We start from the raw sequence: 13,113 nt of genomic DNA, 5'->3' as shown, positions 1-13,113 counted from the left end.
AGTGCAGGACACCAGATCATCTCAAAATCTACTGTTTTTTAAAGAATTGCACAACACAGATTGTCCATTTGAAGACAGCCCATGTTGTGTTCTGAGCATGACTTTGTCAAAATATGTTATTTAGCATGCATCTCATTAAGGGACCAACCTGCAAAATGTCTCATCTACATCCGCGTGTGAAACTTCCCAGAGACCCACAGGACAACAGTTAAGCAATTTGTTCTCTGAAAAGCAAAACTCAAAGAGCACAGCTTCCTGTGCAATTATGTCCTTCACCCATGAACTCCAGTCAGTGCAATTACCCTAGTTTACACATATCCTTTGTGACAGTCTCCCTGGGCAGAAGAAAGCTCCATTTAGTTTAGAGACACATTTGGGATGACTGACAGCCAACGGCTGCAAAAAACCAAGCGTATCACAGCTGAATTGTGCTGGTTTTTAACTCAGTAGGATTCTCTTTTCATCCAGCTGCTACTTTTCATGAACTTCTCAGGAATTTAATTATCTCTGAGATGTCTATATTCTTTAACAATATGATTACAATTGGCCAAAAGGTTTCAAAATCATGAAAAAAAGGAAGGGGAAAAAAACCCAATAACATCATAGTGATATAGAACTCATTTCCTCAGCAAACTTGCAGCACACATGCAAACTTAAAATCAAATCATTTCCTTCATGTTGCTCACTGAAAAAGCCTGAACTCTTCATTTATTTTAGAACCTAAATATAATTTTCAATAGATGACCTTTAAAGTATCCCGTGAAAATATACTTCATTTGCTTTTAACATCATATGCTCATTATGCCTCCCCTATAGTAACCACTCACATATATTTTGTTACAATACCTTACCTGCTGGAGAACACAGAGAAGGCAGGTCAGACAGTATAGTAACAGTGGCGGCCACAAGACGAGCACTTTCCTCAGAGAGGTGGGATTTGGCAGCAATGTGACTTGGAGAATCTGACATTTTTGAGCTCAGATGGGGCATGTGCCGTACTAGGATAAACATGAGCAATTCCATGGCTGCAAAGACCAGAGATTTTCCCGGCACAAGACCACCACTTGCACCTCCCTCTCCTAAAGCAAGAGGATTTTCTTTTTCCTCAATATCATCTTCATCTGAAAAAAGGAAAGAAATGTCTGAGAATACACTTAAGGAGGATTCCATACCAAAGCTTACATGAAACACTCTTTAAAAAAAAAGTTAAAAATCAAGAGGAAAACGTTGCTTCACAGTAAGATATGACAAACATGGTTCATGTCAAACTAAATGTTTTAATTAGAATGATGTAAAGGGGTTTAAAATGCTTTAGAAGTGTTGTGATTGCAACAATACTTAAAAATCCATATCGAACTAGGAAAAAAAAATAGCAATACTTACACAAAATAAAAATGCAGGAATTATTTTGCTTCTTTTAAAACTAATTGTAAAATTAACAGCAATGACCACCAAATAAATAGGCCCAACAGTATTTTTTAATTTAATGGCTATTAAGTAAATGTTCCATTCCGACAAAATTTTATTTCAGCCTACATTGATTATGAAATAAGAGAACAGAAAAGCATTGTAGGATTCTATGTCTGAGTTCATGATTTCAGTGCATTCAGTTCCAAAAGTCTCTCTTTTGAATGGCAGCTTGGGCAGCTGCAGTCTTTCTCCTTCTCCCATTAAACACAAACAGAGATTCAGTAAGTCAAAGCTGGCCTGAACTACCCCTATGGAGCTACTGTGAATTTAAATGATTGCTAGCGTTATCACATTCACAGATTTGAAAAATACAACTTACTGGGCCTGCAGTAAACAATTCGATTAATTCATATGAAGGAACAGAGCTTGCATTTTTGGCTGTGCTGGTTCCTCAAGTTCCAGCAAAATTCTCTCTCTGTTTCTATGTGGAAAACAGGTAAAAGCTAACAGGTTTTTTTTTCTCAACAGCATATTGTGCCAGACTAAGATGGTAGTTTTCCTTAGTAAGAGAATATTCTTTGGGTTTTACTTTATTTCTTTCAGGTAGAAGAAAGCATAACAGATCTAACGTAACCAGTATCAATGAACTATTTGCCAGGGTACCACTTGGAAACTAATTTACCTGGCAAAGATGGAAACAGTACATCCAATGCGAGACTTTTAAAGAAATGGTAAAGGGATGATTGAACAGGGAGATGCTCTGCTAAAAGGAAAAAGTTAATAAAAGTACCTCAGAAAGTAGCTTTTGGACTGATGCCAAAACCCTTATCAAGGATATTTTTACATAAAGTAGAAACAAACTAACAGAATATCCTGATGGAAAGCCTAAGCAAAACATGAGAAGCTGAAATATACCACAAAAGATGGGGATAAAATAAGAAATAAGTAATTTTACTAAAGCTCAATATAGGCAAAGTAGAGGAACAGGATTTAGGTAGATCAACTCAGAGAATCGCAGAAAAATTTAAGCTGAAAGGGACCTCCATAAATCATCCAAGTCCAATATCCTGTTCAAAATAGGGCCAACTTGAAAGCTACAGCAGGTTGCTCAGAGCTGGTCCAGGTTTGAACATCTCCAAGCATGGAAATGACACAACATCCCTGGGCACCTGTTCTACTGTTTCACCGCTCCCATGGTGACAATTTCTTTCCTTGTATCCCATCTAGATTTCCTTTACTGCAACTTGTGTTCATTGCCTCTTGTCCTTCCATCATGTGCCTTTCAGAAAAGTCTGGATTGGTCTTCTCTTTAAATCCCCTTTAAGAAGGGGGATTGCTATTCTATCGCATATTAACCCTCTCTTCTGCAGACTAAACAAGTTCAGCTCTCTCAGCCTCCCATCATGTGTCACATACTTGATCTCCCTAAACAGCTTAGTGGACCTCCACTGGACTTCCTTCAGTTTCTCAACACCTCTCTTACTCAGGATGAGGGGGAAGGGCAAAGAAAACTAGACACTGCTCCAGATACATCTTCACAAGCTTGAGTTGAAAGGAAAAATCATACCCCTTAATGTATTGGTCATACTTTTCTAATTCAGCCCAGTAACAGAGTTTTCAGTATTGCATAGGCACACCAAAGATCACATTCAACTCATTATTTGGCAAATCTGCTATCCAGTCTGTCAGCTCCCCAGCCTATACCAGTGCACAGGGTTACTCCATCCCAAATGCAGGATTTCGCACTCGTCTTTGATGAACTTCAGCAGGTTCTCAGCCCTGCAACTCAAGATTCCCCTGAGAGGCAGCACTGCCCTCCACTGTATCTACCACTTGCGCAATCCAGTACCACAGTCTTGAGTTCCACAGCTTTTCAAAGATGACTGCAGCAGCCTTAGCATGTCATCAGTCAGCTCCCTCAGATGCATCCCATCTGGTTCCAGGGTATGTTTAACTTTTACCTAAGCAGTCCCTAACCTGATGCTCATCTACTGTAGGTAGCAATTCTCTACCCTAAACTTGCTCACTAGACACAGAGACACAGGAGGACTAAGCAAAGAAGATAACACTGCCTCAGTTTTTCCCCCCTTTCCCATGTTTTGCCATTAGATCATCCAACCCATTCAGCAGCAGGTCCAAATTTCCTTGGTCTTCTTGCTGCCAACATATCTATAAGAGCCCTTCTTGTCACACTTAACATTTGCCACCAGTCTCAGCTCCAGCCAAATTGTAACTTTCCTAATTCCACCCCTCCATACCTGAGCAGACATCTTCAGTAGTCTTCCTGAGCAATTTGGCCCCACTTACACCATCCATACACTTCCTTGTCACATTTGAGCTCAGTCAGAAGTTCCCATTCAGCCAAGTAAGCCTCCTGCTATGCCTGTTTGGCATCCTGCACTTTTGGATGAGATATTGTCACCAAACATGAACCATCTCTTTCCTTTGCCCTTCTGGGAAGTTTACCACAAGATCTCGTCTGCAAGCTCCCTGCACAAGCCCAAGTCTGTTAAGTCAGCCCAAAGCTTTTGCTGTGCTACTTGCTTTCTCCATTTGCCTCGGGATCATGAACTTCACTATCCCATGGCTGCTACAGCCACAGCTACCATTAACCTTCATAACCATTTCTTCTGTATTAGCGAGTAGCAGATCCACTGAGCACCTCCCTTATTTGGACAGTCCAGCATCCACACTGAAAAAACCTGTGCCTCATACGCTTCCAAAAGCTTCAGATTGTTAGCATCCTGCAGTGCTGCCCTTCCAGCATGTCTGCATAATAAAAATCTCTCACGAGACTCCCATAACTTGTGATTAAAGGCTTCTTCCAGTTGGTTTAATATGGCTTCATTCACCTTCTCTTCTTGATTAGGCAGTCTGTGGCAAACAAGAAGAGAGTTCCTGACTGGTATCACCCTTCACTTCCTCTTAGTGGTTTCAGTTCTGAGCTGCCAAAGAGGGATGGTTGGCCCAGATATCTGCCCTGACAGCTTGTTCCTCTTCTCCTCTTGCCAGATCCTATAGTGTCTCCAACTAGATGCGTGGAGATAAAGCCTTTTGTTGCTAGAAGTCACAACCTTGCAGCCTCCACCTTCATGGGAGTCCCACCCTCCAGGGCCATATTCCAGCATAGCCTATGGCTATCCCTCCTTCCGTGACAGAGGGGTCTTGGGGTCCTGTGCCTGCAGGATCTCTGTGACGAACAGGCCATTCTCTCATTTGCCCTTCCTGACATTACACAATCTGCTCACCTTCACATGCATTTCCTTCACATCTCTCAGGTGAGACCAATGTCACCTCCAGCCCTGGCTGCACAGACAAGCACCTGGAGGACAGTCACATCAGGACTTTCATCTGAATGTCAAGCCAGGTCATTGGACCTCTGATGTGCCAGAGGTGATTGTTCCTCAGTCGGCAGACTGTGTCTTGCTGTATGTCACTGCCATCATTATGCTGACTCTAGCAGTCTTGTAGTCTTGAGCAGCACTTCTGGGCTGCATGAGCATGCCTTTCCATGCCAACTGCCTCGCTCCTGTTTGCACACCCTGTTCCCAGACCTCCTGGTTGCTGACACACCCTGAATGTCAGTGAAGTAAGAACCCAGATGCAAGTCTGCGCCCACTCCTGGCAAGATCTCCTGGGCAGGCAACTTTTTACACTGGTTCCAGTAGGAGCTCATTCACCCCATGAATGCCAGTTGTGCCAGGGACGCACCACAAGACCCTACACTGGGGGCCAAATGATTAAGCTTCAGAAAAGAGGTAAATTAAGTGCTAGGAGGCAGTCAATAGAGAAACATTAATGAAACTGAGCAAAGTATTAGTAGGACCTGAAGTGGTGTGCTGGCTATAATTTTTATCACTCATACTCAAGAAAAAATGAATGAAAACCAGGACATGAATAACCACTAGAATGATCAGAGGAAGAAAAACTACATCTTACAAGAGAAGAAATCAGCAGGTAAGATTATGAATACGTCAGGAGTATCTGTGGAATACACAGCATTTTCCTCCTCAGCGTAACCACGCTCTAATGTATTTGAGTTCCTTTCACAGTATGAAAACCTGTTGCTTATTTACTCTGCAAAGCAAGCCATGTTTTCAAAATCTTACTTAGGGTGTTCCTTTTTTCCTGCAAATAATCTTGAGCTGCTCTTACTATCTGCTGGACAACTCCTGTAACCAGTAGCTGAACAGAAGGAGGATCCCAGGTCAGGAGGAGTCGGTGAAGTACACTCAAAAGTTCAACACCAAGGAGCTACAGTAAAACAAAACACATATTTAAAAAAATTAATTAGGACTTAACAATTCCTAATTGTTATGTCACTTGCTTATGATGAGCAAATACTTTTCTCATGCAGAAATAATTACAGCTTTTGTAATCACCGCAGATGAAAGACAAAGACCTAGAAAAAGCTGATTGTTACAACATGCTCATACAGTACCTGATCTTCTGCAATATGGATCCTGGCACAAGGGGAATCCAATAAAGTATGAAGTGCTTGTAAACAAGATGTGACATGCTCAACAGGCTCTTCAGGTCGTGGGGAACACAAAAACTGTATACTAACACCTGAAAAGAGCAATAATTAAAAAGAAGGTTCACATCATCATAAAATCAAGTTTTCTTTTTTAAATTTCTTTATAGGTATAGCAGGTTTTTAACAACTTCAGAGGGATACATGTTTTGCTCAATTCCTCTTCCTCTAAAGGGAAAGAGAGTTTATGTATTAGAAATAGCAGAATTGTATTCGCTTTCTCTTCTGCATCATGTCCTCCCCAAAATTTGGCAGGAAAAATAATAAACAGTAACAGCAAGCAACTTAGATTACTGAATAGAAATCCACGACTTCCGAATCCTTCAATTGTAAATTGACTTTTATTTTATTAAACTCTTTTAAATTTAAAGATAACTGAGATGAAATTAAGCCTCAAAAATTATGCAATATTTGTATTATACATATGGCACTTAATTCTGGTTGTGAATAACTCTATATCTCGGCAAACTATTGGCAATCCTCAGAATAAGTGATCGCATCCATCTCTTAAAGCTGTTAGAAAACAACAAAGGGAAATAGCAAGCACTACTCACACATGAAAGACTGATGCAAAAGCCACTCCACGTGACTTCTCAAAAATCAGTCTCTACTGAACTGTTTTTTTATGAGGGTGTGTATTTTAATAACCTTACAGCTTTTGTCTTTGAATCATAACATTTTATATCATCTGAATTACAGTGTATAAGAGTTCCTACTCATTTTATTCAATTACATAAATAAACTAAATATCCAACTTGTCTATAAAAATCACAATAATCACACTGACAAATATTCTGCCAAAACTATAAAGAACACAGGAGGCAGAGAGATACAGAGAGGAGGAGACAGAGGTATTTTGAAATATTAGTGTCTAGACATGTGATCCATTTTAAACTTCCCAAGACGTCTTATTCCCACACCATTTCATACCATAACGTGCTGGTACTGAACTCTAAACACGTAACTCTTACCCAAAATTAAGTGCATTCGATCTTTGTTTATTTCTGGCAAAGATTTAGTGCTAGGTGGAGTTCCAGGTGTCTGGTTTAACATAATGGATGTAGCACGTTTCTGTGAGTTGGGCATTGCTGCAGCAGTCTCTTCTGTTGACTCTGAAGCGTTAAATCCTGTACTGTTTAGCCAAAGTGCCACTGCATGCAGTATGGGAGCCCAGGAATTTCGGTAATGCAGTCTAGCTGTATCAATTGTTTCTGGAGTGTAAAACGCTCCCCCTGTTAAATTAGCAAAGCAAAGATAAATTCTGAAATTATCTGCAAATAATAGACAAAAAGCACATAGTACTCTAAATTTATTAGATTATTTACTCTGAGTGTATTTGATCATGTACATATTCAGTTGTAATCCTTGTTAGTGACAGTGCATCCCAATTCTCCTTGTGAATGAGCAACATTAGTACTTCTCGTAAGAAAGTGTAATGGCCACAATGGAACAGTAAGCAGTGGGCAAGAAAGGCAGGCAAAGTCATGAGGTCCTGCAGAATTTTTTATATATAGAACACTCATTCTTCACTCAGTAAAATACTATGACATGGGATCCGCTCTAATCTCAAGGGCTATGTTTTTCTTATAGTAAACATCTTTTTGCATTTGATACCAAAGTATTAGAGGTGTAGAAGTATTCTAAATTCTACAAAGACATGGTATTAATCAACTCTGTGATTCAAATAAAGAATATCTTCACTGCAGGTTGAAGGAAAAAAGCACACTCAAACTTCAAACATACATTCCAATTACACACAGCCAGAAATCTATCACTTGCGTAAAAAAAAAAACACCTGCCAAATAATTTACAGAACAATTTTAAAGTCTCAACTAAGGGTTTCTTTCTCTTTTTCACAGCAACACAAAAAGAAATTCCAGTGCTTACCATCTGGTGGAAGCTGGGTAGCAAATTCAGCTGGTAAAGTTAAAAGAGCGTAATCTTTCAGTGCAGCTAACCAGAGGCGGCTAAGTGCAGGCAGCTCAGGTTGTACAAGTGTTATCAAACTGTCTGGTGGCAACTCATCTACAGCACCAAAATCATCCTCATCCTCCTCTGTGCTCTTTAAAACACGCTTTGGTTTGGTCTCTGCTTCTTTCTTAATTTTCATGGCAACGACGTACACCTAGAAGGAAGATAGATATGAAAGCACATGCTGTGAGATCCTTACAAGAAAAAAAGCAGCAGACTTTCCATGTGAAAGTAACAGATTCCATGCAGAGATGACCCACTGGAAAATTACTGTGAAAGAGAGATTTGCAATATAATTAAATTTTATTTAAATATTTTTTCTTTTATTTCTACCACTCTATAATACTTAGGGGCATAAATGGCGCTTTCCTAAAACAATCTGGCTACACGCTTTTTTTCCTTAAAAAGTCTCAATTACTCCTGCTCCACACAGACATAGTGATTTAAATAACAGATTTTATTAAATCAATGTATCCTTATTGCAAAGATTTCTTTGACCTACATTAAGAGCTACTAGATAAATTAGAGCAATTGTCATTTTCTGGAAGCAGATACAGTATCATAAACACATGCAAATGGCTTTAAACGCGTTACGTGAAAACAAGAACATATATATGTTTGGTTTTGATAGATGCTATGAGAAGATAAAAGGATTTTGAAAAACTTAGATAAATATGGGAATAAGCAGAAATACCAGAAAAAATAAACGTCTTTAGAAAAGAAATAGAATAGAAATAAGTGTCTTCACACAACAGATGTGCCATATCAAAGAAAATTACAGTATGGGGTGATTAACATTACACAGCTGAAATGTTAATACTTTTCTTTGTCATTTTAAAAGTAACTTCCAAGAAAATTTAATGAAAAAACCCAAAACCTTAAATACTACACTAAAAGAAACCAAAATACTATTTGTGCAATTACAGTAATTATACGTAGAGCTCTATAGCATGCAAGTAATGTTCCAGGAAGCAAGGCAATATAAGTAGTACTAACTCTGGCTTTTGTAAATAGTCGAAGATTTCTGGTATTCCAGCTATTCCCCAACAATATCTACATTAAGTCTGTAATTTATTATGAACATTTTGCCAATAAGTTAAAAAAATGTTTCTATAAATATATTAGCAATAAAATGAGTGCTAAGGAGAATCTCCATCGTCTATGGGATGTGGGGGAAAACATAGTGACAAAGGATGAGGAAAAGGCTGAGGTACTTAACGCCTTCTTTGCTTCAGTTTTTAATAGACCAGTTGTTCTCTGGCTACCCACCCCCCTGAGCTGGAAGACGGGGACAGGGAGCAGACTGAAGCCCTCATAATCCAAAGGGAAATGGTGAGGGACCTGCTAAACCACTTAGACACACACAGGTCTATGGGGCCAGATGGGATCCATCTGAGGGTACTGAGGGAGCTGGCTGAAGTGCTCTCCAAGCCACTTTCCCTCATTTACCAGCAGTCCTGGCAAATGGGGAAGTTCCCAGTTGACTGGAAGTTAGCAAATGTGACACCCATCTACAAGAAGGGCCCAGAAGGATGATCCAGGGAAATGCAGGCCTGTCAGTCTGACCTCGGTGCTGGGGAAGTTTATGGAGCAGATCATCTTGAGTTCCATCACGTGGCACATACAGGACAACCAGGTGATCAGGCCCAGTCAGCATGGGTTTATGAAAGGCAGATCCTGCTTGACTAACCTGATCTCCTTCTATGACAAGGTGACACACTTAATGGACAAGGGAAAGGCCGTGGATGTTTTCTACCTAGACTTTAGTAAAGCCTTTGACGCCATTTCCTGGAGAAACTGGCTGCTCATGGCTTGGATGGGCACACTCGTCGCTATGTCAAAAACTGGCTGGATGGCTGGGCCCAAAGAGTCATGGTGAATGGAGTTAAATCCAGTTGGTGGCCAGTCACAAGTAGTGTTCCCCAGGGCTCAGTATTGGGGTCAGTTTTCCTTAATATCTTTGTCAATGATCTGGACGAGGGGATCGAGTGCACCCTCAGTAAGTCTGCAGACAACAAAAAGTTGGGCAGGAGTGTTGAGCTGCCTGAGGGTAGGAAGGCTCTACAGAGGGATCTGGACAGGCTGGATCGATGGGCCAAGGCCAACGGTATAAGGTTCAACAAGGCCAAGTGCCGGGTCCTGCACTTAGGTCACAACCACCCCATGCAACACTACAGGCTTGGGGAAGGGTGGTTGGAAACCTACCTGGTGGAAAAGGACCTGGGAATGTTGGTCAGCAACCAGCTGAATATGAGCCAGCAGTGTGCCCAGTTGGCAAAGTCGTCCAACAGCATCCTGGCTTGTATCAGGAATAGTGTGGCCAGCAGGACTAGGGAAGTGATCGCCCCCCTGTACTTAGCACTAATGAGGCCACACCTCAAAGATTACGTCCAGTTTTGGGCCCCTCACTACAAGACAGACAGTGAGGTGCTGGAGCATGTCCAAAGAAGAGCAACAAAGCTGGTGAGGGGTCTGAAGAACAAGTCTTATGAGAAACAGCTGAGGGAACTGGGGTTCTTTAGTCTGGAGGAGGTTCAGGGGAGACCCTCTAGCTCTCTACAAATAACTACCTGAAAGGTTGTAGTGAGTTTGGGGCTGGTCTCTTCTCCCAAGTTAACAGGCGATAGAACAAGAGGATATGGCCTCAAATTGCACCGGGGAGGTTTAGATTGGATATTAGGAAAAATTTCTTCAATGAAAGGGTTGTCAAGCACTGGAACAGGCTGCCCAGGGAAGTGGTTGAGTCGCCATCCCTGGAGGTATTTAAAAGACATGTAGATGTGGTGCTGAGGGACGTGGTTTAGTAGTGGATTTGGCAGTCCCAGGTTAACAGTTGGACTTGATGATCTTAAAGGTCTTTTTCAACACAAACGACTCTATGATTCTATGACAAGCTCCTAGTTAATCAACTGCAATATTTTCCTATAATATATTTTAACATTGTTTTTTTTGGTTCGCGGTTTGTTTGTTTAGTTTTTTTAAGTTTAAGACCAATAACATGGGAGGAAAATCAAAATATGATAGGGTATGAGTACATACTTTAATACAGAAAAGTGCAGTAAAACAAAGAACAATCGAGCATCACTGTAAACATGGATCAAAGAACAGCAGAAGAAGGAAAAGAGAAAGATATAGAGATGAAAACATCCCAGAAGTGGAACTGCAACAGGTAAGGAGGAGGCCAGGTGCAAGGCTCACTGAACAGCCAGTGAGGTGTGAGGCTGCTGTTACACTGCAAAATCTTTTCAAACTTGTAAAGATTTAATGGTCAATGCTTACCTCAGCCCATGCTTTCAGAACTGCAAGTTTTTCCATAGTAGTTGCACTCTCTCGGTAAAGCTGGCTAGAAGATCCCTTTCCTGCTTGCACTTTATCCAGAGAAGAGACAAGCAGGTTGTGAACTCGGCGGAGATCATTCAGGTCACTTACAACCCCACTTCCTATCCAAGCGCTACATACCTAAACAACAAAGTTTTGAATCATTCTAAGCTAGGAAAAAATGAACAACCTTATAAATGAAAAAGAATCTGTAAGAAAACAAAACCAACCACCACAAAAAACTTAGCAGCTCTCTTCCTGCTTAATATCAGAACACCTGAGGTTTTCCTTTTTTTCTCCCCACCCATGATAACAGAGTTGCTTAGGTGGGTGGTTACAAAAGCTATATTTGCAAAGCATACTACAATGGAACTTAGTAGATATGTGGAAAATGCTTAAAATAGTCTTTTAATCTTCCATAATTATTTTTTACTCTGTTCCCCAGTGTCTGGTTAAATGATTCAAGTAAAGGGTCATTGCATTCACCATGAAGAATATAGTGGACAGCAATCAACAAAAGTACATCTTCAAAAACCCACACCTCTCAAAGTACGTATTAAGGCTCCATACTAATAAGCTATCAAGATCATTAACATCAAGAAAACACCTAGAAATGAGTGAGATAAAAGTCTTTAAACAACTGGTCTCTGATCTGGAACCAACAGTACCACATTCTAGAACAATCGATGCCAAACATGGCGCATGGACAGTTGGGTGTTTCCCCACTTTTCTTTTCTTTTGAATTAAATGGACCCATACATTGGCATTAATCCTCTGAAATACATCCACGCCCAGACATAATGCAGGCATCCAGAGAATTTTCGTGCACCTGCTTTTCTACAAAAAGGGACAAATTCTTTCAGAGGAGCTGCGTTGATTCTGGTGGTGATTCGACAAGGATGAGGAAAAGAAGCAAAAACAACCCCATAGAACTCAAGTGGCTCAGGTTTTAGAAACTCTTTTTTCATAGCATTTTTGTCCTATCTCCAATTTATTTATTTTCCTTTTAGAGAACCAGTTCCATGAAAGCCTTTGGGGAAGGGCCTTTCATGATCTGGAACGATGGACATATTTAAAGCAAAGTAAACACAAAGAGTATCCTGAAAGCACACAGGACAAGGCTGCTGAAAATCTGTCACAAACCCATAATTAATTCACAGTAGGACTAAGACGAGTTTCATTCCTGCTGCTGGGCAAGTCAACAGCTGTTTCAGTAATGACACAGAACCGTAACAACATCAAACTCATTCAGCACAGCTCATTTCTGTCCAGGCAACTTGTAGCGAGCGAGTTAAATATCCAAACCTAATCTCCAGCCATTTGATGCTGAAGTGCACACATCCACTTTGAAACTGGTTGAACAGGGAAGATTTTGACATGTTATAAGGAAAGTTACATGTTTTCACACAAACGGCCTCTTCCTCTTGCTTTAAATGCACAGAAGCTTTCTGTAAGTTGAGGATAATATTCTTTCTTATGTATAGATTACAAATTATGCCGTATTTGATCTGTCTTTAAAATTTTGCTGGAAATTAAGAGCAGAAAGCAACAACCTAAAATCACAGTCCTGCTGGACCAAGATATACTAAACAAAACTCACCAAGTTATCGTATTAAAATTGATGTTTGCATAGCTAATAAAACTGTTGCTTTAAACTACAGTAGTAATTTAGTTGTGTAAGCCACATACCAGATACCACTACAGCTATGTTGCCGACAGCTGATTTAAACTACAGTAGCAGAAGATCACACACAAGAAAAAACACACACGCATAAAAAAAAAATAAAAATCTTTCACTGAATATTCACTCACAGGTTGTTACTATGACTGCAGTGAGAACACTCAGATCTCCTAAAACCTAAAACACAGTACTAACCCGA

General features: G+C 40.3%; 1 protein-coding gene across 4 annotated transcripts in view; it reads right to left on the bottom strand.

The window, feature by feature from the left end:
• The window catches only part of HEATR5B (HEAT repeat containing 5B), a 62,565-nt gene that overhangs the window by 12,070 nt on the left and 37,382 nt on the right, over nt 1-13,113 (bottom strand). For 3 of the 4 annotated variants that reach the window (XM_074579893.1, XM_074579890.1, XM_074579892.1), the window contains 6 exons: nt 11,195-11,374; nt 7,832-8,069; nt 6,916-7,176; nt 5,852-5,979; nt 5,520-5,664; nt 852-1,121 (listed from right to left, as the gene is read on the bottom strand). In XM_074579893.1, the coding sequence (XP_074435994.1) occupies nt 852-1,121; nt 5,520-5,664; nt 5,852-5,979; nt 6,916-7,176; nt 7,832-8,069; nt 11,195-11,374 (1,222 nt within the window). The remainder of the gene's footprint in view (nt 1-851; nt 1,122-5,519; nt 5,665-5,851; nt 5,980-6,915; nt 7,177-7,831; nt 8,070-11,194; nt 11,375-13,113) is intronic. The other variant, XR_012586124.1, reaches the window with a different exon arrangement.

Source organism: Larus michahellis, chromosome 3 (assembly GCF_964199755.1).
Source record: "Larus michahellis chromosome 3, bLarMic1.1, whole genome shotgun sequence".
NCBI classification, from domain to species: Eukaryota; Metazoa; Chordata; class Aves; order Charadriiformes; family Laridae; genus Larus; species Larus michahellis.
The sequence above is the reverse complement of the archived record's forward strand: the minus strand, read 5'-3'. Positions and strand labels throughout refer to the sequence as shown.